At 46.8% G+C, this 26,291-nt stretch overlaps 2 protein-coding genes across 2 annotated transcripts in view; one reads left to right on the top strand and one right to left on the bottom strand.

Annotated features, from left to right (window-relative positions):
- ADAM19 (ADAM metallopeptidase domain 19) overlaps positions 1 to 14,083 on the top strand; it is a 32,543-nt gene extending 18,460 nt beyond the window's left edge. The window contains exons 8-22 of the mRNA XM_009893425.1: positions 250 to 416; positions 1,562 to 1,646; positions 1,881 to 2,020; positions 3,621 to 3,798; positions 4,506 to 4,595; positions 5,838 to 6,033; positions 6,315 to 6,423; positions 6,941 to 7,145; positions 7,727 to 7,807; positions 8,916 to 9,024; positions 9,127 to 9,262; positions 9,491 to 9,557; positions 10,113 to 10,328; positions 13,199 to 13,345; positions 14,009 to 14,083. Of these exons, the coding sequence (XP_009891727.1) occupies positions 250 to 416; positions 1,562 to 1,646; positions 1,881 to 2,020; positions 3,621 to 3,798; positions 4,506 to 4,595; positions 5,838 to 6,033; positions 6,315 to 6,423; positions 6,941 to 7,145; positions 7,727 to 7,807; positions 8,916 to 9,024; positions 9,127 to 9,262; positions 9,491 to 9,557; positions 10,113 to 10,328; positions 13,199 to 13,345; positions 14,009 to 14,083 (2,001 nt within the window). The remainder of the gene's footprint in view (positions 1 to 249; positions 417 to 1,561; positions 1,647 to 1,880; positions 2,021 to 3,620; positions 3,799 to 4,505; positions 4,596 to 5,837; positions 6,034 to 6,314; positions 6,424 to 6,940; positions 7,146 to 7,726; positions 7,808 to 8,915; positions 9,025 to 9,126; positions 9,263 to 9,490; positions 9,558 to 10,112; positions 10,329 to 13,198; positions 13,346 to 14,008) is intronic.
- A 4,378-nt stretch (positions 14,084 to 18,461) lies between these two features.
- NIPAL4 (NIPA-like domain containing 4) lies at positions 18,462 to 25,485 on the bottom strand. Its single transcript, XM_009893157.1, is given in 6 exon segments — positions 18,462 to 19,066; positions 19,165 to 19,325; positions 20,419 to 20,509; positions 21,709 to 21,765; positions 24,431 to 24,548; positions 25,450 to 25,485. Coding segments are annotated over 6 exon segments (1,068 nt in total).
- Between the last annotated feature and the right edge of the window lie 806 nt (positions 25,486 to 26,291).

Raw genomic sequence — 26,291 nt, 5'->3', positions numbered from 1 at the left:
ATTCTCTGTCATTCATTTAGAAATAAAAGTTCAGTGTCTCCAGTTCGATCAAGTTTAGGTTTGTGGGTGGTGCACATTTCCCTTTGCAGAGCTGCGGCGCTAAGTTGCAATGCATTTCTAGAGGGAGCATCTTCTCTGAGCTTGTGTATCTGTAGTAGCATTTAGCAAGGTTTATATTCAAGATTTAAAGCACAGTAAAATAAATCAGTGGTGCTCATGTTGTCATTTCTTTTCCTTCCTGTATCTTAGTTTTACAGAGCCCTGAATATCCGGATTGCCTTGGTGGGGCTGGAGATCTGGAATAATTGGAATAAATGCGATGTAAGTGAGAATCCCTACTCCACCCTGAAGTCCTTTCTGGCCTGGAGTAGCAAGGAGCGGCTGCACAGAAAACACGATAACGCCCAACTCATCACGTAAGTTTATTTCTCCTGAAATAACCTGTTTCTGACAAGTGAGTTGGGTGGGTAGGAAATCAGCCAGTAGGATTATATCGTTCTAAGACTCAGAGTGGCAGATTTATGCAGAGGCTGCTCAGCCGGCATTAAGCTCTGGCACCCAGAGCACAATCACGTTAGGAAAAGGGGAGGTCCCAGGCTATGCAGCAGTCTCAATACGCAGGCATTAAAGTGCGTCAGCTTTAATGTGTGTGCGTATCACAACCAGCTGCACATGATCTGTCACGGCTGCGTGTACAGCTTCAAGAAGATCTGAACCATAAGCAAGACCTGTAAAGGGGAGCTCAGCCCTTTGCAGAAGGCATTCATTCCCAACTCATCCTGCTGAGACACAGGGGACGCGGTGCTGGGAGCTAGCTGAGGATCTGTGACTCATCCTACAGATCTCGTTAGGGTCGGTAGCTGTGGCCAGCAATGCAGATGTCGTTGGAAGAAAAATTTGCAGCGACTCCCAGGCCTCCTTACCTCTCCCATGGTAATTCATCCACCAGTAAATAGTGGTGAGTCAGAGGAGAAACCTGCAGGACTGAAATTCAGGGATGCAATGCCTTTTCCCTCATTTTGTTTGTTTGTTTGTTTTTCTCCCCTTTAATATTACTGTATTTCACCTAGTCATGTCCTGAACACAATTTCCAGGGCTCCCATTCCAGACATGCCAGCAGGGATGGTGCAGAATTCCAGCTCACCAGGCAGGAGCTGAGCGTGGCTGCACCACAAAGGTGTTTTCTAGTGCTCTGTCAAGTCCCTGAATCCCAAGCCGGCAAACAGCAGGCTTAAAGTAAACCAAGTATTCACAAAGAGTACCCAATTAAGGATTCAGCAATAGTCTTTTCTGTGCTAGTTGCAAAGCTCAGGGGGAGCACTTTTTGGCACCACACCATTATAAAAAGTAAAATCGTCTGGTTGGCCCATGAAACAAACTACTAGTCCAAGAAAATTAGGTCTTAAGGCTTTGTATCTCTGCTCTGATGTCCTGTACCTGAAGATACTACCAAAGGAAAAGTATTCACCTGTATAGAACTGTGGACTGCAGGATGCATTTCTCTGCCTTGCCATCTCAAGTGCTGCGGTGCCATTTCGTGGTCTTTCTGGGTTGATTTTAGGGGTGTGCCCTTCCAAGGGACCACAGTAGGCTTGGCTCCCGTGATGGCCATGTGCTCTGATTTCCAGTCAGGAGGAGTAAACATGGTAAGTAATTGCTAATACTTAATATAATGTTTCTTGCCAGCACTGAATACATAGGATAGATGCCTCCCAAAGCCCATGAAGGAAATATTTCCCTTGAAGGCCTCTAGCTCAGTGGCAGGAATACCTTCAGTAGATGTTTTTTACGTGTAGCAATGAGAAGTGCTGTTTACCCCATTAACTCAGAGGTGGACAGGCACAGGTAAAATGCTGATGTGCTGCTTTGACCTTGCACAGGACCACTCTGATAATGCCATTGGTGTTGCTGCTACCATCGCCCATGAGATGGGACACAATTTCGGCATGAATCACGATTCACCTGGCTGCTGTAATACCCCCGCAGAAGACGGAGGCTGCATCATGGCTTCTGCAACTGGGTGAGTTTGTCTGGCAGGGTCTCAGGGGGAAATGTGAAGGGCTTCGCTACAAGAGCCTTGGTGGAGGAGTAAGAGCCAGAAACACAGACTGAACATGGGTCTGTTGGAGCCAGTGTGTTTATAGGAAAAATACTGCTGGGCTGACCCTGGCTCATGTGTCAGTAGCAATTTGCTAAATTCCCAATGAACTTACTTCTGCCTGAGGTTGGCCTTAGGTATGTAGGGACCTGGCAGCATTTAGAAGCGGAGCTCTAAACTGTCTGGCAAAAAGGAAAATTTTCTGACCTTCTGTCCTGAGAGACAGTATTAGGGCACCTCTAACCTCTCGTCTCTGAGTTGTCCTTCCCGCTGTGTCCTACCAAATGATCCATCACCCTAAAGCAAGTTCAATGCGTATGTGCACACATCCTTTTGCGAAACCTGGACTGCCTCTTTCCAGCAAGTACAGAGAAACAGGGGGTGAGCAGAACATGTATGATCTTGGCATGTAAAGGTTTACGTGGCTTTCATTTCTGTTGCACACAAGGTGTGTAGATAGGTAGTTGATAGGGTTTCTAGAGAATCTTGGGCAAAAGGTAATGTGCATTATAATGTGGTAAAAAGAAGAAAAAGGATTGCTTCAGGAAAGAACTGATTTTTATTAAAAGGCACAGCCATAGGGCTGTATTGCTAAGTCAGAAGACAAGAAAACAGGTCGACTGCAAGTTGTCTTAAGAATACTGCTTGGTTTCAGTGAGCTGCAGAAAGCTTGTGTTAAAGGGAAGAAATGCTGGCTTTGCGCGAAAAGGGAAGCGAGAGTGACTCTGGAAACCCACAGGGATTCCAGAGCTCATTTTGCATGAGGAACCGCGACAGCTTCCATATTTCAGTCACGTAAAAACATCAGCCGAACCCATTCACTTAAAGTCACATTCCCTGTTTCCTCAGGCCTTCCTCCTTGGGGTTTAGCGGGTTTTAACAAAATTTTCTCCATAGATATCTTCTTTTACATGCATGATTTCCTCCAAATAAGGAAAAACATTTAGGTGAGAAGTGAAAACATAGAGGTATACAAGTAGAACACACAACGTGAATGCACACATGCAGTCATGTATAGAGTGCAGAGCTTCTGGCATTGTAGCAACAGAAATTAGTAATTTACGTAACAGAAGATATTCACATCCTTTGCAATGAGGCAGTAGATAGGAAAAAGAAAATATTTTCATCAGTTAAATTCACAAACAGTTATTCACAGTCCGAGTGCTGGGTTCTCAGCCTTTTTCAAGCAGAGTTAGGAATAAGCCACAGCTTCAATATTGAGCAGGTAAGGACTGCCGTACTTGTCAGATATCAAAGTTGAATTTAATGTACTTTGTTTCAATAAAGTTTATTTTTTAAGGACGTATATTACTAGACAGTCTTGCAGTGCAATCTCACCTGTTTTTCAAATGTAATCCAGATAGATCTGATTTTGAACAGGCACACAAAATCATGATCCACTTTTTGCACAGTTTCATAGACTTCAGAGAAGGACCATGTCAGGGTTTGCATGTGCTCATTTTTGGTTCTTAAACCATTGCCCAGATCTGTCATGATGTTTCTCTACACCGTCCATATTTAGGCACCCATTCCCCAAGGTGTTCAACCAGTGCAATAGAAAAGAGCTGGAGAAGTATCTGCAGTCTGGTGGAGGGATGTGCCTCTCCAATATGCCGGATCCCAGAGAAATGTATGGTGGGAAGAAATGTGGAAATGGTTACTTGGAAGAGGGGGAGGAGTGTGACTGCGGAGAGGTGGAGGTAACAATTGTTCAGATCCAACCATTTGGGGTTTAGAGGGACACAATGATTGTATTATGTACTTCACAAATACAGTTAGGTGATATGTAAACAGCTTTTATTTGTGCAGTAGATATGCATACCTTCCCTGTATGCAAATGTGTATGCAATGTAAGTCAAGGTTGTAAAGTATCCTGTCTAACTAAATTTACAGTGCGTAGTACACTGCATCCCAGAATTTGGGGATGGTGTAATCCGTAGTTGAACAGAGGTGGTGAAAACTTCGAAAAGAAAAGAGAAGAGAAGAAAAGAAAAGAGAAGAGAAAAGAAAAGGGGTCTTAGATGTTGCAGTTTCATATTTAAGTTCACTTTACCTACAGCTCCATTCTTGACAAGGATGAGGCTTCTCTTAGCACTGTGTCTCACTTCTCCAAATCCATACTTTGACTGGTAAGACACAAGGGAACTGGAACCAGCAGCCCAGACTCACCAGATGTAAGGAGCACAACCTATAGTATCTGGTCAGTCCAACAGAGGGTACGGTTATGCAGTGCTGTAACTCAGCACATGCTGTGCATCGTGAATGTTTTGTGTTCAATAGGGAAGGCTGTTACTGTGCATGTAATTCATCATGTACGATGTACGTCAGCCTCGCACTTCGATGCTCTGGCACATTCTTGCCTTGAGCATCTGCCGTGTAAACTCTGCTGCATCTCTCTGTCTTCCAGGAATGCAACAACCCCTGCTGCGACGCCAGCACCTGCTCCCTGAAGCCGGGTGCCGAATGTGCCCACGGCAGCTGCTGTCATCAGTGCAAGGTGGGATCTCTGGGTTTTCCTAAGAGTGGAGAGGGAATAACAGTGGTGGAAGCGTGAGGCTGAAAAATGGAGGGGAAAGGGGAGCAAACACAGCCAAACGTGGAGTTCAGCTCCTCACCTGCAAGCAACATGGTCTAATTTTTAGGTACAAGAGCTATGAGTGCAATCAAACTAGTGGGGTCCTTTCTTCTAGCTGATTAATTTAATTGACTCCTGTGATAACTTAAGTGAGCTGTGAATGCTGCTGCAGTGAAGTGACACTGCCTCCCTTGAGCACTTAGGGATGGGATGAATCGGAACGAATATTTCTCTCCTTTGGCTCTAGAAGAAATCTAGACAGAGCTCTTAGAGCAAATGCTTCCTCCAGGGATTAGATCTTTGCTCTGAACCCTCTTTTCTGTGATGCAGTAGAATTCCTTCAGCCCAGGTGCTTGTTGAAGAAACACTAGCAAAAAGGATCGTAAGGGTGTGACCACTATCGTTTTAAATCTCGGCTTTCCTTATAGATGCTGGTTAAAACGTATTTCTGATTCTGGAGCCAAAGATCTCAAGCTTTGACAACAAATTATCTCAAGAATGAACATAGGAAAACACTTCTCATAAGCTCATTTTGTGTTTGCACATTGACTGCATGCTCTTACTGACCTATTCTAAGCATGTGGAAAATAATTTTCTAGGAATCTGCCTGGACTCACTCCTTTCAAAAGAGACTTGGAAAAACCTCCTAGATGTATGTCCTTGCATTCTCCATGTCTGTGGTGGACAGGACAAGAATGAACTGGGTACACCCCTAAGCAAGGGAGACATAAGTCACACATTAGGAAAATGTCTCCAGCAGAAACGACGGATAAATACTGAAGGGAACTTCCCAAACAGGGACGGGTTTGAGAATAGATTACACAAACATCTGTCAGAAATGGTTTAGGTAAATCAGATCCTACCCTAGGGCAGAGGCAGAGGGATCAGTGTCCCCTTGAGATCTAGCAGCCTTATTTTCTGTGTACGATCTCATCGCTACCTTAAGGAAGGAATCCAGTCATTAAGTTGATCCTACACAGCTCACCCACTTAATGAAGTTGCAGAATCATTTGGATCACTGCTGACCTCAAAAAACCTGAGTTAAGGCGGGTGAAGAGATGCATGCAAGATTTTTTCTTAGCTACAGGGAGACATTGTGCAGACATGAAACCACAAAGGAGTCAAGAAATAATTCCTTTTTTTTTTCCCTTTGCATCTTTTTAGCTGATGTCTCCGGGAACTCTCTGCAGGGAAAGATCAGGACTCTGTGACCTCCCAGAATACTGCACTGGCGAGTCACCGTTTTGCCCCCCCAACTCCTACCAAATCGACGGGGCTTCTTGTGACGGAGGAAAGGCCTATTGCTACAGTGGGATGTGTCTCACCTATAAAGACCAGTGCCTGCAGCTGTGGGGGCCTGGTAAGGACACTACTTGAAGTGAAATACATTGTCCTCTGAACAGGGAATATTATGTGGCATCTTGCTATTATTCACCTTGTGTAAGGCAGTAGTACCTTCCATACCCGTTATCCGTGGCAAAGTCAGAGGAGCCTTTTCTCCTGCCTTGCTCGCTTGGAGGAGGCAGCAAAAATTTCCTATACTCAAACCATCCCAGAAAAAGAACAAGCGAGTGGTTGGCGTGGGGTGAGATGGGCTGCTGGGCTCCACAGGAATCAGCCACATGAGTCTTTTCCGTGCAGGGGCAAGGCCAGCACCAGACGCCTGCTTCGAGAAGGTTAATGCTGCTGGAGACATCTACGGGAACTGTGGGAAGGACATCTACGGCAACTACAGGAAGTGCGAGATGAGGTAGAAAGCAGAGTGGCAGCAAAGAGCTGCTCATTGGAGAAGATGTCTTTATATATTACTAAATTATGGGCCAGTAGATAAAACTGATCCGTGCTTTGGTTTTACTCCCTCCCTCTGCCTCCTGGGAAACCAGCTGCATCCTAGTTGAACTTTGAGCCCTTACGAATGAAGCTTTAAGTTTACCATTTTCCCTGCCTTTCGCATTTTAAAACATCTAGTTGATATTTTTTCAAAGCAGCAGAAGAGGGAATTTTTAAATCCATAAGCTAAAATGTAGCTTTTTAACCGAGACAAAAACATCTTAGTCTTATCTGTGATTTTGTTGAGGCTGGCCTATCCATGGGGACAGTGAAATGGTACCATCAGTACTCATCAGACACTGTTGCTTGGGCGGTGCTTGCTCTTTTGCCATTGAACGGTGACTCAATTCCGCTGCTTTAATTTATCTGTAGAGCTGATGCCTGCAAAACACTCAGCAAGCCAGAAATAATCACTTTAGTCTTTCCTTTGAAATCAGAGATGCTAAATGTGGGAAGATCCAGTGCCAGAGCTCTGCTTCCAAACCTCTGCAGTCCAATGCGGTGGCCATAGATACAACTATCCACACACAGAGGACGCAGCTGAGGTGCCGAGGGACCCATGTGTACGGATCTGACAGTGAAGAAAATGACATGCTGGATCCTGGCTTGGTGTTGACAGGAACAAAATGTGGGAGCCATCATGTAGGTACAGCCCTGCCTGTAACGGCTTGGGGGGAGGTTCAGGATATCACTTTTTCATCTGGAAATTGATGTGTGGTTATCAAGCCATTAATTTCTTATGTCTAATGCTTTTCTAGGGGATTTTTATGTTTGTTAGAAAAATAGTTTCTTAGAGGCTTCTGAGAAGCAATGGAAGAATACACACCAAAGGCCGTACCTTAAGTCTTTGCCAGATGAAGTCCAGGGCCAGTGCTAAATTTGGGATTTGCTAGTTGGTTGAGGTTGTCTTGGTTAAAGGTGAGACATGCAATTAGAAATCAAGACACCTGCGAGCTCCTTCAGAGACTTGCCACATGGGCATGGCCAAGCTGTCAGCTTCTGAGCAACCACTTCTCTCTGTGATGTGCGTTAGCTGGGATTTAGGGTAGCAATGAAATGTTTGCTTGGGAACCATGTTCACTTCATGGCCTGTTGTTCTGCCCAGGGTATTACTGGTATTGCTGAAGTGTCTGGGACGCTGCAGGTCACAAAATAACACAAGGCAGTAATATGGTACAGAACCTGAAGAGCTAACGCTGAGGTTTTGGATCCTTTCTCTGCAGGTTTGCTTTGAGGGACGCTGCCAGGACACGTCCATCGTCTTTGATTCTGAAAGCTGTAGCAAGAAGTGCCATGGGCATGGAGTAGGTGTCTGCCTTTTCATCTCCAGTTCAGACTGAAGCAGGATGGGCTGCCATTCATATGTGGGTGGTTGTTCAGCTCAGTTCTGATACCACGCTTAGGTTTGCTTCGGACTTCTGCGTCTTTATGATTAATTTGCACGTTCCTTTCATGTTTGATGCATTTTCTGGTCCGTGAGTGTCCCTTTGACATGTTTAAGGAGATATATGGGAGGGATATGAATTCCAATGAATGAAAAGCAAGAAAGGGCAGTTTTACAGAAAAATCTTCTGGGCCCAGTTTAGATTGAATCAAAAAAAATCAGACTTACTGAGGAAAAAACATAGTAAAAAGTCACATTTAGAACAGTTTATCCCAAACTGTGCTCTGCTGTGCCCCCAGGGGGTGGAAAGAAAAGGCTGCTGAGAACTTTTTCTCTCTTTTGTAAATGTTTCTGGTGCAAAGCATCAGCATCTCTCCATCCCCATGGTCCAGTTAGGCAATGGAGCGGAGTGACAAATGCCACAGCATGCAGCCGTGTGTGCCTCACAGAGCAGCTTGGGAGGCCCCAGGATGTACCTGACAAGGAGAGGGACTCACTCTGCTCCTTCATTCCCAGTCTGGTTCCTCTCTGATGGTCTGTGAAGCTGTAGGAAGTGCTTGTCAGCTATTCCACAGAATCAAATTAAATGCTGTAATTAGCACAGGACATCCCTGACGGGAGGGATCAGACCCCCCTCCTGGGGCTGCCTGGATGATAAAATAAATAGCAATGGGGCAAGCAATAAACCTAAACAATAAGAAATCTTCACTGGATGGAAGGGAAGACTCGGGTCCTTCAGTCTGGAGATAAAACCAACAGAAAGGAATTTTAAAAGGCTGCTTTTCTCCTGAATCCAGGTTAGTTGCACCTCAGCTGTAGAACCCTTGTCTTTTGGAGAAAGAAAGAATTTCTGAGGAAATAAAAGGCACTTCCACTCCCTGAAAAGAAAGTGTTTCCAGGCACTTCACTCCCCATTTATGCCAATAAGAGTTTCTGCTGTAGTGTTTTATCCAGCAAGGGCTTAATTTTTTTTAGCTTGCGTATTCTTGAGGAGCTGGCACTAAAGTCTCTGAGTATTCCTGTTCCAGGTCTGCAATAACAACAAGAACTGCCACTGCAACCATGGGTGGGCCCCCCCATTTTGCAACAAGCAGGGGAGGGGAGGAAGCTTGGACAGTGGCCCCCCCATGCCCGAAGGTGAGTGGGACCAACTCTACTATGATGGCACTTCAGAAGGACTTGAGTTAGATTGGGAGCAGAGAGTTTCCCATTTGACTAACTCTACTTTCTTGCCCTCAGGCCCTTCAGCAGTTGTGATAACTCTCGCAGTCCTGGCTCCCATTCTCCTTCTCATTGGAATCATGTTTTTATTCTATTATCTGAAATGCTGGAATAAATTTGCCATCTGTTCTCTAAAGAAGACCCCACAGTTCAGGTAAACTATCAGTGCTGTGCCTTGTCTGCTTGCATCAACGCCTTTTCAGTGTCAGAACAGAAGAGAAATTGCAAAGGCTGTGGGAGTATAACTAAATGGGTTTATTGGTATAGTCAGTATTTACTTTTAATTTTTTTACTTCAGTTAAAATATAATGGAAACTACAGCAAAGAAAAATGAGAAAAACGTATCAAGGAAATAACACTCTTTTCTTTCTCTCATTGTCAGCGACACTGCTGGAAATGGGCACGCAAACCCTGCCTTCAAGTTGAAAACCCCCCAGGAGCAGAGGAAGGTAGGGGCGAGGTCACCTTCCACCTCCCTGGGGAGAGATGCAGCCACTCCGAGATGTGCGATGTGGTTCCCTCTCCCACTGCAATTAGGGACTGGATTTATTGAAGGATGGGAAAAACAGATAGATGTCACCCGTGGCTGAAATCAGTGGGAGCTGAACGTAATATCTATTTCTAGCCATTTCCTTAAAGGCAAGAGCTGGGATTTGGCCAGGCCTGTGTGGCCGCTTGTCTCTCCTGGTAGACCGTCTTCGGTCACACTCTTCTCAAAAGAGTAGAAATTGCAAACCCTGGGTTTATTTGCAAGCATCACTTATAACGCTAATGCTTGAGTTACTCTGTTCTCAATTCCCATTTCTGCCTTATGATCCTAAATTGTCCCAGTCTGTCTAATCAATGCCTATTTGACACATACAACACATACTGGCGTTGTAGGCAATGTTGTCTACTGTGTGGCTCATAGACCTCATGTAGATCCTCAAAAGTGTAGCAGAGAGTAAAAAGCTGGTTTGAGACAGAAATACCTCACTCCAGGAATTTGTGGGTCTTCTGCACAGGTGATTGGTTTCCCTGACATACCACCGAAACCTCCTACCCACCAAGCTCCAGGGCTCCGAGTAAACACCCAGCAGCCACCCGCCTTCTCCACTGGCCACAGCTGTGGTGTAGGACAGCCCCCCAGGCCAGTGCAGCCAGCACCTGCAAAGGACGGTTCCCGGCGGACACCCCCAAGCAGACCAGCACCTCCTGCTCCCAAACCCCCCGTCTCTCAGGTATGGAGTCCTTCTACTATCCGGTAGATGTGGATGATGAGAGGTTTGTTCTGAGTGAGGCCAGTGAAGCCTCTTTAGCACGGGGGGGGACACAGAAGTTACCATGCTCACTGGCTCTTGCTCCGTCTTGCCACAGGACAGTTACCGGTGGTCCTCCTTGTTTTGTAGCATAGCTGACAATGACCATGCTGGATGCTAGCTCACACAACTATTCATTCAGGTCCCCTGATACCTCTGACATGGACCTGGAGTCAGGTAGCCTGGATCAAAAAACAGCATTCACTTTACCAAAGTCATCTTAGCAGGAGAAGAGGAGGCTCCAGGAGGACCTTGTAGCCCCTTCCAGTACCTAAAGGGGGCCTACAGGAAAGCTGGGGAGGGACTCTTTATCGGGGAGAGTAGTAATAAGGTGAGGGTTAACCGTTTTAAACTGAAAGAGGGGAGATTTAGATTGGATATTAGGAAGAAATTCTTTACTCTGAGGGTGGTGAGACACTGGCCCAGGTTGCCCAGAGAAGCTGTGGCTGCCCCATCCCTGGAGGGGTTCAAGGCCAGGTTGGACGGGGCTTGGAGCAGCCTGGGCTGGTGGGAGGTGTCCCTGCCCCGGGCAGGGGGGGTGGAACTAGATGATCTTCAAGGTCCCTTGCAACTCTAACCATTCTGTGATTCTATGATCTGAACATTTTTTTAGCTGCAAATCAAATAGATAGATCTGCCAGGAAAGAAAGGACTGTACAGATTTTTCCCTAAGCAAGTCTAGCGTAGCTCCTCTTACCATTTGCATATATTTTATCTCCTGCAGACAAGCCCTCGGAAATTACTAGTCAGTGATAAGTCTGAGGTTCAGTACTGAGTACAGGTTGTCCATTCCTTGCGATGATCCCCCATGTATATTGCATTTGGCCATTCCTGGACTAAAGCATCGGGAGCCTCAGACAAATTTTGACATGAAATGGGACCTTTAGCATGTTGGATAGGAAACATTAGACTTAACCCAAACTGACCCCATCTTATTTGAGCATCCTAGCCATGAGGTTATTTTGGGGGTTATAGGGAAAGGGTATTGATTTACTTCTTTTGCTAGCAGTTCTGCTCTAAGCTTATTACAGACCCCACGTTCTTACAGAAAAGATGGGAAATCACTCAGACTGACTTAAACCCATTTTACCACAGCATTTCCCCACTAGCTTTATTAGGTTAGGGCCAGGAAAATGTGAAGGGCTCAGTTACAGGGGATAGCAGGAGGCTGCCTCCCAGGCAGTCTCTCTCTGAAGGATATAGAGGAAAACAAACCCAAAATATTTTAGTGAATGGGATTTGTTTCTAGCTCCATTGTTTCCTGTGAACAGCCGGCACTTCAGCAGGAAAGAAAACTGAAACAAAAGCAGGAAGCTGACTGTAGTCAATAAGGAATAGGTATCCTTCCCAGCTGGTTGTTGACAAATTCCCCACAATCTCCATTGTGTTCCCTCCCGAATGCATCCACTCTCTTTATCTCAGTCAGACCTATTAGATGGGACACTTTTCCTAAGATTTCCAAATGAAACCTTCCCATTACTGGGTTGGAGGAGAGCCACAAGATGTAGAAGGTAATAACTAATTTAATTGTTTGCTAGTCAGTGTCCTTCCTAGACGTTTGCCGTCTCTGCCAGATTTGCTCTCTTGCTATTCCTACGGGAGCCCTTTGGACCTGGCGGTCGGTGGGATTTAGTCTGCCTTGTCCTTCCTGCAGTCACAGGGCAAGCTCCTTGGAGAGCAATAAATCCCCAAGCATCGGCTGATGCAGCCGTAAAGCATGGCGTTTATGCATCGTCTAAGGAGACTACAGGGTTTTTGGGTGCCCTCCAAGTTGTGAGTGCAGCTGTGTTTATTAAATCAACACCTGTAAGCCAGCGACAGCGCAGAGACTAAGGAACAACAGGCAGTTAGTTCTTGTGTGGGTAACTTCTCCCCAGGGGCGTGCTTTACACTGAAATTCATTAGGCAAATGGAAAATATAATGCTCTGAGTATCCTATTAGGGACAGCTGTGCGCACAAACAAAGTAATAACCGCTTGTAGGTGGGTGCAGGGCTGCATGTGTATGGCACATATATATACACATTAGGGACAGCTGTGCGCACAAACAAATAACTGCTTGTAGGCGGGTGCAGGGCTGCATGTGTATGGGCACATATACATACATGTATATAGGGTTTCCAGGCATTGTATGGGCAATCATGTAGTGAGTGTATGCATGTGAAACTTGCTCCCAACCTCAAGTGCATCAATAATGGGGCTATTTTAAAGGCTGTGGAATATAGCTTCCCTATTGCAAAATTCAAGGCTCAAAACTTCTGGATCCTTTAGTAGTGAGAATACGACGTGCTTTCAGCCTGCAGCTCCGTTTAGGAGGCAGAGGGAGGTAACCCTCTTACCCTCTTTGGTTGTCCTCAGTTTGAAGCCAGCTGCGCGGCAGCCTAAAGCCAGTCTTCCTGAAACCCGATAGGTGAAAAGCTCTACGTGTTGAAAAACGCTAATCACTTGCATGAAACGATAAGTAATAGCAGCAGCCACCTGCGCTCCCTACTTGCCTCAGAGAGGAAGAGGTCTTTGTGAGCCCGGTTTATCTGTATCCCTTCAGTCCTTTGTCTCAGGCAGGGATGCTACAGGCTGAGTTGTGTTGGGTCCTCCTGCCCGATCTGTAAGGTTTCTCCTGTTTCTTGTTATGCAGCCATTAGATTGTAATATCCCTGGGGCTAACTCCTGACCAGAGACATACCCAATCTACTCTCTCAGACTTAATATTTTTGAAATTTTTTTGTATCTCTGTTTTCAGGCCAGGCATCTCTCTCCAGGCTGAGAATTCAAAACTGTTTCTTTCTTCTGTAGGATATTTCTAGGCCCCGGCCACCCCAAAGAGCTTTGCCAGCTAATCCTGTCCCAGCCAAACCCAGAGCCTGGCCGGGGAACAGCCCCACCATCTCGCTGCCTCCTGCGCACCCCAGAACCCCGGGACGACTACAGCCCGCCGCGGAGGTAGGCACTGAGTGCGGGGATGGGAAGCACAGCAGCGTCCCTTCACCACCGCCGAATAAAACTACTCTGAAGGGAGTAACCTTGTTGTCATACGGGAAAACACCTCCATGCACAGCCCTGATGGGTGGAAACGGGGTTGGTTGCCTTTATTGCAGAAGCCTCTGTTTTCACCTGTTCCTTATTAAGCATTTAGTAGGTTAAGCAAAACAGTTAATTCAGTCCTCCTTGTGGACCCCAGTAAGGAAGAGAAACCCATCCAGCCTCTCTAGCCATGGCTAAGGAGATGCTTTCTCTTCAGGGAATGTTTCCTGAAAGTGTCTTTAATAAGGACAATCAATAAGGGGCTTGGAGTTGCTGAGCTCAGCTCCCTGCAAGCTGGACCCCTTAGCATGAAACACCTCCACTCCACACACCAGAGGTGCCGTCTCCAGCCCACCACATACTTGAGGCCAGCTGTAAAAAGTGGAAAAAACTGCATGAACTTCATTGTGTCACTGGTAGAGAGCAGGAGAGTTTCCTATGCGATGCATTAGGGTGGGAACGTGTGTGGACGGAGACAGGCTGCCCCTGGCCTGCTGCAACATCAGCTCTGAGAGAGGGCAGCGTCTGCTCTTTCACCAGTGCTCACCCCTTTCTCTTTTCCCCATTCTCCATCTCGCCTAGAATACTGGTGTTGGGACAGCTGGAGCAGCGAACATCTTGAAAGTGGGGCATCCGGGCTCCCGTGGGCACTCATGAACCAACTGTTCCCAGCTGGCTCTGACCTTCACAGGGTGAAGACTGGATGGCCTTCTTCACCCAAAAAAACATTCACAGCCACAGACAGTGTCTTGGTTCCTCTCCTCTAGCCTCACCTGTTTCCTGTGTGACTCAACAAGCTGCAGTCAGGCTTGGCAGGAGTGCCCCCAGGAACTGCGCCGGTACATGCCAAGCTGAACTCAACCCTCTCTGCTGATAGCCTTTTCCATATAGGAATGACTTGTTTATACGGTATTTAAATATTATTGTGCAATATCCAATGCAGGGATGGGGTGATGGGGGCTTCACATGTTTTTAATCAGTTATTTAAGTGTTACCAGGGAGATCAAGCTGTGAGTGCAGGTGCTGGCCCTGATGGGCTTTCATGTGAGACCCAGCCCTGTTGGCTTCCTCAGCCCATCCACACAGCTGCAGGAGCGTACGTTGGTGCTATACAGAAACCGCTGCCTCTTGGGAGAGCAGAAGGCAGCAGTTGATAACTTTCTTCAGCATATTCTCAGTTTACAGTGGGTGGAAAGCCGGACCACAACAGGGAGCAAACCACGGAAATAGTCCTGGTTAAAATAATTTGTGGGTCATTGTGTATTTTGATTAGTTTTAATAGAGTGGATTATTTTCCCCGTGTAACCATCTTCAGTAAGAGCATTGTGACCTGTCTGTCCTCCAGCACTTGCTTGTCTTGCCTCAGCGTTGTAAGACCTGACAGCGTCCCCAGCGTGGCCCATGCGCTCTCATCCGTGTCATTGGGACACAGTCAAGGTACGACAGGGAATCTCTGTGGCCAAGGTGCAGAGCAAATGGCCAGAAGGAAGCTCAGCAAAAGGCAGTGCTGAAACCTCCTCTCCAGCATATGGTACTGTGGATAATCAGTAGACACTTTTGTATGCGTCTCCTCAGGCTTCGGTTTGTGCTGGGCAGTAATTCAGCGTGGGCTGTCTGCTCCCCATACCAATGAGAAACCTACCTTAAAATTGCCCAGGTGGTAAAACAGCAGAAACGTTAATGCAACACATGGTGCTTTTGTAGGGCAGCTCATTTACTCTAGGTTTTTTTGTCCAGGATGTGGCTGGAGAGAGCTGTCTGTGTGCACTTTAAGCAGCTGATGGTTCTGTCCCTGAGGACCCTCCCATATGAATTTGTTGGGTTTTTTTTCTCTTAATAGTTTGGGCTTTTGTACGTTTTTTTCTCAGAATTTTAAATGAAGACCTTTTGTTATGCCAAACTTTTTCTTTCTTTTTTTTTTTTTTTCCCTTGAAATTATTTCTGAGGAGAACACAGGGAATTCTGGAGCTATGGTTACAACAGTTCTGTTGTGTCTGATTTATTACGGACAAATCCTCAAACAGTGTGATTGCTGTTGCACGTGTGAGAAACTGTATTATTGGCATAAAGAAAAAAAGTCTTGTCTGGTCGTTCTCTTTCACTAAGCTTTGCTGGTTGGAAAAAAAGCACTCATTACATTTGTAGTTATATGTAGCAGTGTATCTGTAGGATGACTTAAACCATGCTAGTTTTCGCAACTTTACTACCTCTTTCTCCACAAGAAAACAGTACACAGGGTATGCCTTGAATTTCCAGCTGATTATTCCTTATCTTGATAATTTTGGACCTTTTCTTACCTTCTATATGCCTGGAAAGCAAACCAACCTAAAATACTTCTCTCCGAAATGAAGTATGACAAGTGAAAGACATCAGCTTTCTAATTTTTATATGTCTTTTTCTACAGTTGGATTATGTTGCGTATAAACAACAGTGGAGCAGTAAGCTGGGCAACTGCTGTTGTAGTACAGATTCAACCACAAGAACTTGATCTCATATCTGAGCCATCGCTTAAGACAGCAGTATACTTCTGCTACCACCCCTGATCTTTATCAAATGGCCACCAGAAATCACTATTTTCACTGCGTTTCATGTAAACATGGGATCAGTCTTTTAAAAAATTCCCCTGGACACACAGAGCTCAGAGAACAACTGAACGTGCCCAAACCCCAATGGAAAACTTTATTGCTGGAATGTCATAAAGTTTCCAAAAGGTACTTTTAAGTAAGTCCTTTTAAATTTTTATGTGTGTGCAAGTTGAGTGAGTAAGAAGAGGGGAACTGCAGGAGGAGTCAAAGATGGTAAAACATAATTTTTTTGAAAGATGATGTTACTTGGGAGAACATATACCAAAATACATCTCACTTTCTCCTGTGTCTACATATTAATGGTTTACAATAATGCTCTCTGTGCATCTATGCAAATACTTGAAGAATGCAATTCATTGTGCCTTTTGCCTAGTTTTAATAAATTTGTCAGTTGTCATAAACAAATATTCTGTCACTGTGCACTATTTTGGTTCCAGTCTTCATTTTATATGCCAGAGGTGGCAGGATATCTGGAGGAATGGCTTCTATGAAATGCAGTTCTAGGCAGTGAGAAGGATGAGTCCCGTTTACAATCTGTTTCTAAAATAAAATGCATAAAGCATTATACCAGTTAGGATGCCAAAAACAAAGCTGAAGTGAATTACTTTGATTATTTTCTGCTACCAAAGGAGGGCGCTGCTGTTTTACTCGCTGCCCCAGATGCTCTTTCTGCTGTGCTCAGCTGTCCTTCAGCCTGCTTATCCTTTGAAGCTACACCAATAAGATCAGAGAAATCATTAAAAACTTTTAGATCCACCTGCAAGAGTTTTTTTTTTTTTTAGAAAAAGCCTTTATTTCCCTTTCCACATTCCAAAAAAAAAAAAAAAGTACTGAAATGTTAGTAAAATAAGAGATTGAATATTCCTCTCCCCCCCCAGCCTCAAGTTGCATTTGCTCAGCGACCCAGGTACCATCAGGTCAGCATCTCAGACAGCATCAGTGTGCGCTGTGGTCCAGGGCTAACCCAGCCAGAGCTGCCTCCGGACCGAGCCAGCTTGGCAAAGCTGCCTCAGGCTTTGCTGCTCCCGGTTTGGGATTTGCTGTGAGCAAATGGGCTCCAGTCTCCCTGTGCTGTAAGACCGAGCAGCAAGATGGGAGAAACTTTTAACTGCAGTGACACCTTCCTTTTTCAGCTTCCAGCTCAAAATGTTATTTCTCCCATCCCTTCATCCTTACCACTGATAGAAGTCCAAGGGGGGTTTGAAGGTGAGCTGTGAGCAAGAGCCCGGGTAACATCCATACTATACTGCGAGAGATGAAGAGGGGTGAGTGGGACTGCTCTGGGATGAACTGCATCCCTGTAGCTCTGCAGAGCATCACCCACTTAAACCTGTTTGGCTTTTAACATGCAGCTTATACCTCCCTCTAAACAACAACAACAACAAAGCTTTTGGGCTTAAATGACAGCAGGACAGGACATGGGCCTCAAAGAATTGGGGGGATCTTCAAGGTCAAGGCATTTGCTAAGAAAAAAAAACCTTAAAACTTACAGCTGCTCGCTCTTTTCAGGCTGAAAAGATTTTCACAGACCACAAAGTCTTGAAGACAGTGGCGGTGTTTCTCCTGACACACCTGCCAGAGCTTCTCAGCCTCAGCCGGGGCTGCCCCTTGCTTGAGTGAGGTCTGGATAAGCCCCAGTGGCTTCACCAACCACATCAGCATGGCCTGGGCACTGTAGCTGCTAAGAAAAAAAAAACAAACCCAAACAAACAAAAACCCACATAAAACTAATTAACACTGTGCTGCAGGGAAACTCCTGCACCTCACAAAAAACAAAAGCTGAAAAAGGAGTTCTCTGCCATGCTGCTGTAAAACCACTTCACAGCTTGTGTCCCACCACTGAGCCTCAGTGAGGGCCTATTCCAAAATACACCATGGTTTCCCACATTCACCGATATTCTTGGCCCATATTTGCAGAGTAATAATTAAACATGGATGAGCAGAGTCTGAATAGCAGGCGTGCACCATTCAGTCCTTGTCTCTCACCTCCATCTGAGATACCGGTGTGTATTTTAGAGTTCATGCAAGCGTCTAGAAAGGAAAAAAAAAAAAAAGACAAAAATCACTAATCAATGACTCAATCAGGGCCTGAAAATAAACACATCAATGGCCACCCGGGGGAAGGAGTGCAAGAGTAAACATTAGCCCTGCCAAGAAGAAGAGATGGGAAGGGGCCTCAGAGGAGCTTTGTCGCAAGAGTACCATATTTCAGAGGATTTTAATTTTCAGTGGCTGCATGTATTAAAGCCCAGTGAGGATTAAACATACCCGTTGCTGCCACACCATCACAAAGATCCAATCCAAAAGCCCAGAGAAAGATTTGGCTTGACCCTACCAAGCTTTGGATAAGACAATGCTGGTTTTATTTTCTGCTTTTCCTTCTTTAAATTGCTCAATAACATCTGGAATAGTGACATCAGCCCAACCCCCAGACCCTTACAAATAACACGCTAGGTGTGGATCATGAATACTTTGGGTTTATCCTCTGGGGCGATGCTGGCGTTGTCCACCTCTATCAGGATATTCTTGTCGTCTCGGGTGACTGGCACTTGCTGTCCACTCTGGAGGACTTGCGGTAGGTTCCCTAAGCTGACGTCCATGTCTTTGAAGGCATGGAGTAAAAACACCCCCAAAATGATGGTGAGGAAGCCACAAACTGTCCCAATGATGTCCACTACGGTCATAGTAACCCACTCCTTAAAAAGGATGATGGAAGTTGTGATGACGATGGTGGTGAACAGCACATAGTAGATGGGAAACACCAAAGAGGTGTTGAAAATGTCTAAAGACTTATTGAGGTAGTTAATTTGTGTCGTGATGGATGCCACCAGCGTGACAACTAGGATCCACGTCAATGGGTGCTGCAGCACAGGCCGGCCAGCAAAGAAGCCCTTGATGGCAATACCCAGGCCCTTGACCGAGGACACGGAGAAGGCACCGATAACGGAGCAGATGGTGAGGTAGATGAGGATGTTGCTCTGGCCATAGCGGGGTGCGAGGTAGAAGATCAGGAGGAAGCAGACAGCCAAGAGGATCGCAGCATAAGCGAGGAAACCTGGAAGAGGGAGAGAAGTAACTCAAACCTGAGCGGTGGGCATGGGGAGCAGCATGCGCTGCCCAGCCCTGGGAGAGAAAACACGACCTCCTGCGTACCTGGCTCTTTCAGCTTAGAAGACATTTCATCCAGAGTGGTGACCTCCTCATCCTCTGGGGCATGTATCACCATCACAGTGCTGCCCACGAGGCTGAGCATGCAGCCCAGCTTTCCCAGCAGGTTGAGCCGCTCTCCAAGCAAATATGAAGACAGGATGGCACTGCACGGGACAGAAAAACGTCAGCTGGTGCTTTAATGAAGTCCTTTAAAGAAGGAAAGGTAGCAAGAATAAGGTAAAGAATGCCTTCATGCAATACAGGGACACAAATTTGGATTAAATTTGTTGGATTCCAGTGTGTTAGCACACAATCACATTGCATCTGCTGACAGCTGAAGCTGCAGAGATGCAGGTGAGATCTATAGATCACAGCTCATGTATCAGCAAGGTGAAAAAATGCTGAATATTTTAGCACATCCTCAGAAGTATTTTCAGGGTCTACAGACTCACTCATGAGCTGTTGGGCATTAAGAAGCCTTTAGTGCCCAAGGAAATGAATTCAAGAACAAGCATAACAGAGAAAAAACCTCCAACCTAAGAACAAAAGATTCACATTAATTTTAACTAAATCATCAGAACTCTGAAGGTACTGGGGCTATAGATAGATCTGCAAAGGTATCTAGTTGTCCATAAAAATTTGGGGCAAGACACTAGAGCAGTCCTAACTCTCAGCATTTCACACTAACAGTCCTTCTATAAACCCTTCAGTACCTGGAGTCATGTACTTTGATTTGAATCTCATTTTTAAAAAGAAAAAAATAAGTAAAATAGGGTTTCAGCCCTTTTGGCAACAGACAAAAGCCTAAAACCACATCAGAGAACCCTAAAAGCTAGAAAATGAAGGCAAATGAAAGACAGTTTAAAAACAAGCCTGATTTTTTGACCCTTTTATATTCAAAACAAAAACACACCAAAACACACCAAAACCAAAACACAACAAACAACCTTGACTTGACTAAAGAGCTGGATTAAGGAAGGAAGTAACACTGATATTTGCAATAACTTTAACTGAAGTGTACGTGGCTGCTATTCACATGCAGCATTTCCAGAAGGGCATACTACTTAATTCAGTGGTTTCCAAATGATCCCCCAGAAAGACAACTGTTAGAGCATTTTTTTTTAAAAAACACTGAGACTTTTTCCGTTAGGCAGAATAAATCATATTAGCATCACTTCAAGTCTTTCTATCTTGCAAGACAAACGGGTAAAAGAAAAAAAAAAAAGGCAAATTGCAAACTATAGACATATAAATCACCTTATGAGCACGCTCAGAGCCCCCAGAGGCGTGACAATAGTTGCAGGAGCAAAGGCATAGGCGGCAAAGTTGGCAGCTTCCCCTCCACCCACTAAACAAACACAAGAAAAATAAATAGCAGTGAGTTACAGTATACTTTTTGTGTTTTTCTCCTGTGGGCTTGCAAACCAGCAAGATGTCAGATAGAGAGCAGGTTTTATTATGGGGGTTTCATGCTGCTGCTAAACAGGGCCAGATAGGGGGTGAAAAATCTGTTACAAATTCACGTGCCCAGAGAGGTGGTGGAGTCTCCCACTCTGGAGACATTCAAAACCCGCCTGGACGCCGTCCTGTGCAACTGCTGTAGGTGACCCTTCTCTGGCAGGGGGGGTTGGACTGGATGATCTCTAGAGGTCCCTTCCAACCCTGACCATTCTGTGATTCTGTAATGCAAGCAGAGAGGCATCCCTGGAGCGCTGCACCCACACGGAGAGGGTCTGGGGGTACCTGGGCTGGACCATGGCACAGCTGCCCATAGGAACTCATTAAGTCCCCATAGCCCAGCCCGGCAGCTGCAAGGTGTCTGGGTGATTAATGAGGGGGTGGGCTGTTGTGGGAGCTGCTGGGAGGCTGCTCCTCACCTCCAAAGTGTCTCCTTGGGGCTGTGGTGTCCCTTTCTGGCTGAGCTGTCCTTGTCCCTTGAGCAGTGAGTATTTTGTGCTTGCTTATGGGTTGCGCAGCAGGAGCTGCGAGGGCTGAGCGAGGTGGGGGCACCTTGAGATGCTGCTGCAGCGAGAGCCGGTAAAAGACTGCTCTGAAACACCCTCTGCTGCTCCTGCACAGCTGTGAGTCCAATTTGAGAAGATGCTGTAACGTTGCAGCATGAAAAGAAGGATTTAAGGCTTCCTCTAAGGCAAAGCAAGTTTTGCTCAAGAATGGGGCTGCTACCGACACCTCGCTCTTTGCCGTGTCCTGCGGTGGTACCCTCTCCCGCAGCCCCCGGCACGCGCGGGAGGCTGTTTGCCCCGTGCCTGGGATGCAGGCAGACCAGCCAGCTGCCTTATTAAAACCTGGCTTTTCATGAACGGGTAAAACTAAGCTAGCAAGTCCTACCAGCCCCGCAGGAGGGCGGTGAGGGAGATCCTGTGCGGCTCACTGCCTCCGCTCTCCTTGAGGTACCTCTGCTGCTGATGGGGGAACTTGCCGGAAGGAAGGCTTTGAGCCACCAGATGTTGGGCTTGTTCCACACCTGATTCACAGGGACAGATCCTGGAAAAGCTGCAAACCCAGGGAAAAACAGCTTGTACTTACTGGTTAACAAGCCAGCCCACCAAAGCCAGTCCTTTAGGTAGCCATGGCCTCCATCTCCTGGGGAAGCAAAGCACACAGGTATGCAGGAGTTAACAACCATGTTCTTTGGAGTAAGAGATGAGAAACATCCCTTTGGAGAGGGTTAAATTGCAATGGGAAGAGTGTAACAAAGAAAACAGCCTGGAAGGACAGAATATGCAGATGTGCCATCCTATGTGGAATCACACTGAGGCAGGGGGTGGCACTCGGGGCTGGACAACGCAAATGCGATAAAAGCAGTTGTTTAATCCTGAGTGGCAACGGGAATGGCACCCCTGCCCCAAAGCCATGGAGGTTATCGGCCTGGGGTGCAGCATGGAGCCTGGGACTGGCCTTCAGCCCTGGGAGCTGTGGTCATCCTTGCTGGTTCATCAGGGTGCATCGGGCCCTAAACCCAGCAATCAACACCCCAGCTGAGGTCCCATGGACTGGTCATGCTTTGTCTTGCATCTTCCACTTGCCTGTTGGCTATGGGGCCCTCCTGGAGCGGAGGGATGAAGGATGGCAGGGGCGGCTCTATGCTGGGTCTCCCCCAACGCCAAGGCTGTTCCCTGGGACACTGCCACCCTGCCTCCTGCCTGTGGGGAGCCTGTGCCTCACCTCACGTTGCACCGGCTTTCTGTGGAGTCTCGTGCGTGGGCACTAAGGTAAGGCAACGAGTTTTTCCTAACGCAGCTCAGGTGCGGGTTATAGCTATGAAAGATGAAGGGAGGGGGGGAAAAAAACTGGTTGGTTGCTCTGCGCGAGCGTGTGATGCTTTAGTTGGCGCTGCTGTACGGCCGTGGTGAAGGCTTCCTGCGTCCTGTCCCAGAAGCTATCCGCTCCTTTTGTACACTGCTTTGAGCCATGGTGGTATCGCGGGGCCTCAGCCCGAACTGCCAGAAATCCTCACGTTAGCTTTATGCGGAGCAGGCGTTGTGTGACTGAGCGTTTCTGGTGAAAAAGGATTCCTGGCATCGGGACAACTCAATGAAAGAAATTGTGCATGTAAATGAGGACCAACGGACATACTGTGCGGGGAACTAGTCCAGCTCTGGTGGTAACCCACAGGCTGTTGGACGTAAGGAGCTTGAGCCTGCTGAGACTGGTTTTACTGGCTCGGAGAGTGCCCGTGTTTTTTCTAAGTCTGGCCTGGCTGGAGCTGTTGGGTACAGCAGCGTTCGACCTGCCTTGGAGAGAAGCGATGCGCTCAGATAGCAGAGGTGAAACGCTGGGACTGAGAGATTGAAGGGCGAGATAGGGAAAGGGGGAATGAAGAGGTGGATGGGAATTTGCTGGAATTTAGCCTCTTCTGGTTCCTCAAGTTCACAAACGCTCAAGTTCAAGTGTTATGCTTTGGTATTCCTTAGAAATTGCTGGCTTGTTTTGTTTTTTGTTTGGTTGTGTCTTTTTCTTTTTTTTTCCCTCAAGAACTCTTTTTGTCAGCTGTGGTTTTCTGTCATTAATCTCTAATTCCTGGTTAAACATCCTGAAAAACAGGGAGGGATTTGCCCTTGTTTTACTCGCTTGGCTCTGTTCTGGGAGGAGTTCATGGACAAGAGAGACATTTTCTACAATTGAAACAATATTGATATTTCATTGTGCAAATATCAGGCAAAAAGCAAACCCATGCGAGTTCAGCAGTTGCGTCCAGCCAGCCTAATGGTCGGGGATGGAGACGGACTCGGGACTGGACTGTGGCTCAGGTGCTGTCGGTAGCTTTGGTGCTCACCTGCTGGTTGACTCTGGACAGTCACTTTATCATTCCGTGCCTCTGTGTCCTCAGACGGGGACGCAGTAAAATGGGGACAGCGATACTGACTTCCTTTGTAAAATGATTTAAGAATTCTTCCTAGACCAGAACTGGGAAGCAGTAGTATTTTAATTATCATTTTGTTTTGTAGTTATGCAAGTAGGTCAGCTGCCAGGTAGGACTTACGCTGCCGCTGGAGCGAATGTTTGCAATGCTCGTGGGATGTGTCCAATTCTGCTGTAGGCAGTGCTCCTCCACCGTTTCCCATCCATATATACGTGCACATAAACACATGCCTCGCCCTAAGAGCTTGGTGCTGCAGGAAAGTTATCTACATGTTGTTGAGCAACATACCTCAGAAGTATCCTTTCTGAAAACCACAAGCAAGAGTTCAAACAGATCGCAGGCGTACAGTCCTGCGGTAATAAATGGCTCTTGCTAGTGCAATTAAAGCACATGGGGCCACATCCTCATCTCAGTGACTCGGTGGCAAAGCTGCCCAGTGTGTCAGTAAGAGCAAGAGTGGGGTCATGGCACTGTAGTGTTCTGCTCCGGTCTGTGGCATGGGGATGACTTGCACCTTTGAGCCGAGGGGCCCATTTCAAAGAGCTTGCAACATTCTGCTTCCTCCTGGCCTCACGCTTTCCCATGCAAGAGCTGTGATGGGCATGTATTGTTCTTCTGGTGGGTGCACATCTGATAACGCAGTGCATGTGACTTGGTATTTGCAGTGCAAGGCAGGGGAATGCTTTTAGCTGAGCCCTTCTCTGTATATTACCTCCTCAGCTCCAGCACAGCACTGCTCTCTGTCTCACACACAAACACGCAGAAAAGGTCTGTCTTGTGTACCCGGAGGTGTTTCCTTGCCATATGAGTGCTGGAGTTCAGGTGATATGTGTAGTTCTGGGAACTGCTGGACCTCCTCCCACCTCCCCCCCCCCAAAGCCTTACCTGCTCTGGTGCCTCCCTTCTCCACTAGCCGTAGCAGCCCCTTCTTCTTGAGGATGACACTGCTTCCGATGAGGAAGCTGGAGAAGATAGCCAAGCCCAGGCCAATGTAGAATCCATAATTGCTTTCCAGCTGAGTTACCCAGAAGATATCCAAAGTCCCGTTGTCCTGGACAGAGTCAGCTGGGTCAGCATCACTGATGACCTGGCACACAACGCGGTGGGAAAGGCACGAAAGGGTGACCAGAGACCCTGTGACAACACCATGGAGATAAAACAGCAAATTACTGATACAACTATCAATTGGGCCTCTATTGCTCTTTGGAATCATTCAGATGTCCCTCTGAACCGCCACCCGTGCTGTCACCCTAAGAGCACGTGCCCACCAGCTCTCACAAACTCAGGACACCTCTTTACTCACATATGGAAGCAGCAAAGTGTTGAGTGACAGATTTATGGAGTGCAGTTCAAGCAGCTTGTTGAATGTGGCTGCCAGTCTACATACTGAACTGGAAGGCCACAAGGACCACTATAATAATGTAATTTGAATTTCCAAGTACCTGTGCCAGAGTCTCTCTATCAAACTCCAATGTTATGAGTTTGAACTATGCCTTATCAACACTTAGCCTTGTTGATTCAAAGGCTGTGGTGCTTTCCAGCCAACTAATTCTTGCATCTGCCAGCTCGTCTGCAGGTTACAGCTTTGGGTTTGATGTGGAGCCATGCCAGCGCTTTGTAATTGTGCATCTGTCCCAGCAATGTGTACCCAGCGGTGCCACGGGATCGCTCGTAAGACAACAGGCTCGTCCTGAACCAAAGTTTCATCTGTTACCTCCGCTCTTTTGTGGTTTTATTCTACTTATTTGCAGAGATCCTGAGTGCTCGTAAAGCACACCCTGTCCTGCCAGTGTGGAAGGACTGAAAGCAGGCATGGTTTTCCGCTGTTAACACGAAGAGCGCTGAGCCCCCCAGTCTGTAGCCAAGGTGTGTCGGGGTGTGTGGGTGGGAAAACTGCTGAGTTTCTTATTACCCTCACGCTCCTACCACACCCAGCACATCTTTCCATTGCAATCTTCGCTCTGAGCGTAGTAAAGACAGCGTCACTGCGACTGTGGGGAACAGAACAGCCAGGTGGAGTGTCACAAAAGTCCCTTTGTAGTAAAAGACTTTAATTTTCTGCCTGAACTCACATAGGAAATTAAGGAGCAAATATTTGTCTCTCTGCAAGCGGGGGTACGTAACAGCTAAACTGCTCACAGCGCTACCGGCAGCCTGGGCATGGGTCCCACCTTCTCGCTGACCCAAGAGACTGGCATGGATCTTTGGCACCTGCACCCCACGTCCCCTGCACGTGTAGCTAAGGATTTGGATCCGAACTGGATCCAAACTTTTTCTAATGGAAAAAAATCTGAAGAGTTTCCAAAGGTTCCCTAATAGGTTTCTTTTCTCATGGAAAAAACATCCTTGATTGTAGAAATATTTCCTGGGGGACAAGGGGCCACCTTGCCTCCTCGGCTGGGTAAAGGTCTCCGCAATGTGCTAGTGGGCACAAGCCTAAGGCAGCGGGAGGGGGCGATTACCGAGCGGACTAGGCAATCTTTAAAGGAAACAAAAAAAAATAAGCCTAACTTGTCTGTAGCTGCTGTAAGGCTGACACAGCGCAGCGCTTGCTGCTGGCAGAGCAGGCGGAGTGTGGCTTGCGGATTAAGGGAGTTTTCCCGTTCCTGTACGGACCTCAAAAGAGGGAAAAGAACCCCCAAACCCAGAAAAACGAGGCAGTGACCGAGTACAGCCCCAAAACCGAGGGGGGATATAAGGCCGGGGTGCAGCGGGCTCAGCCCCCCCCTCCCCGCGGACCCTCTCC

Source organism: Charadrius vociferus, unplaced genomic scaffold, assembly GCF_000708025.1.
Source record: "Charadrius vociferus isolate BGI_N301 unplaced genomic scaffold, ASM70802v2 scaffold1041, whole genome shotgun sequence".
Lineage (NCBI taxonomy): Eukaryota > Metazoa > Chordata > Aves > Charadriiformes > Charadriidae > Charadrius > Charadrius vociferus.
Note: the sequence above shows the minus strand (reverse complement) of the source record. Positions and strands in the feature narration are given on the sequence as shown.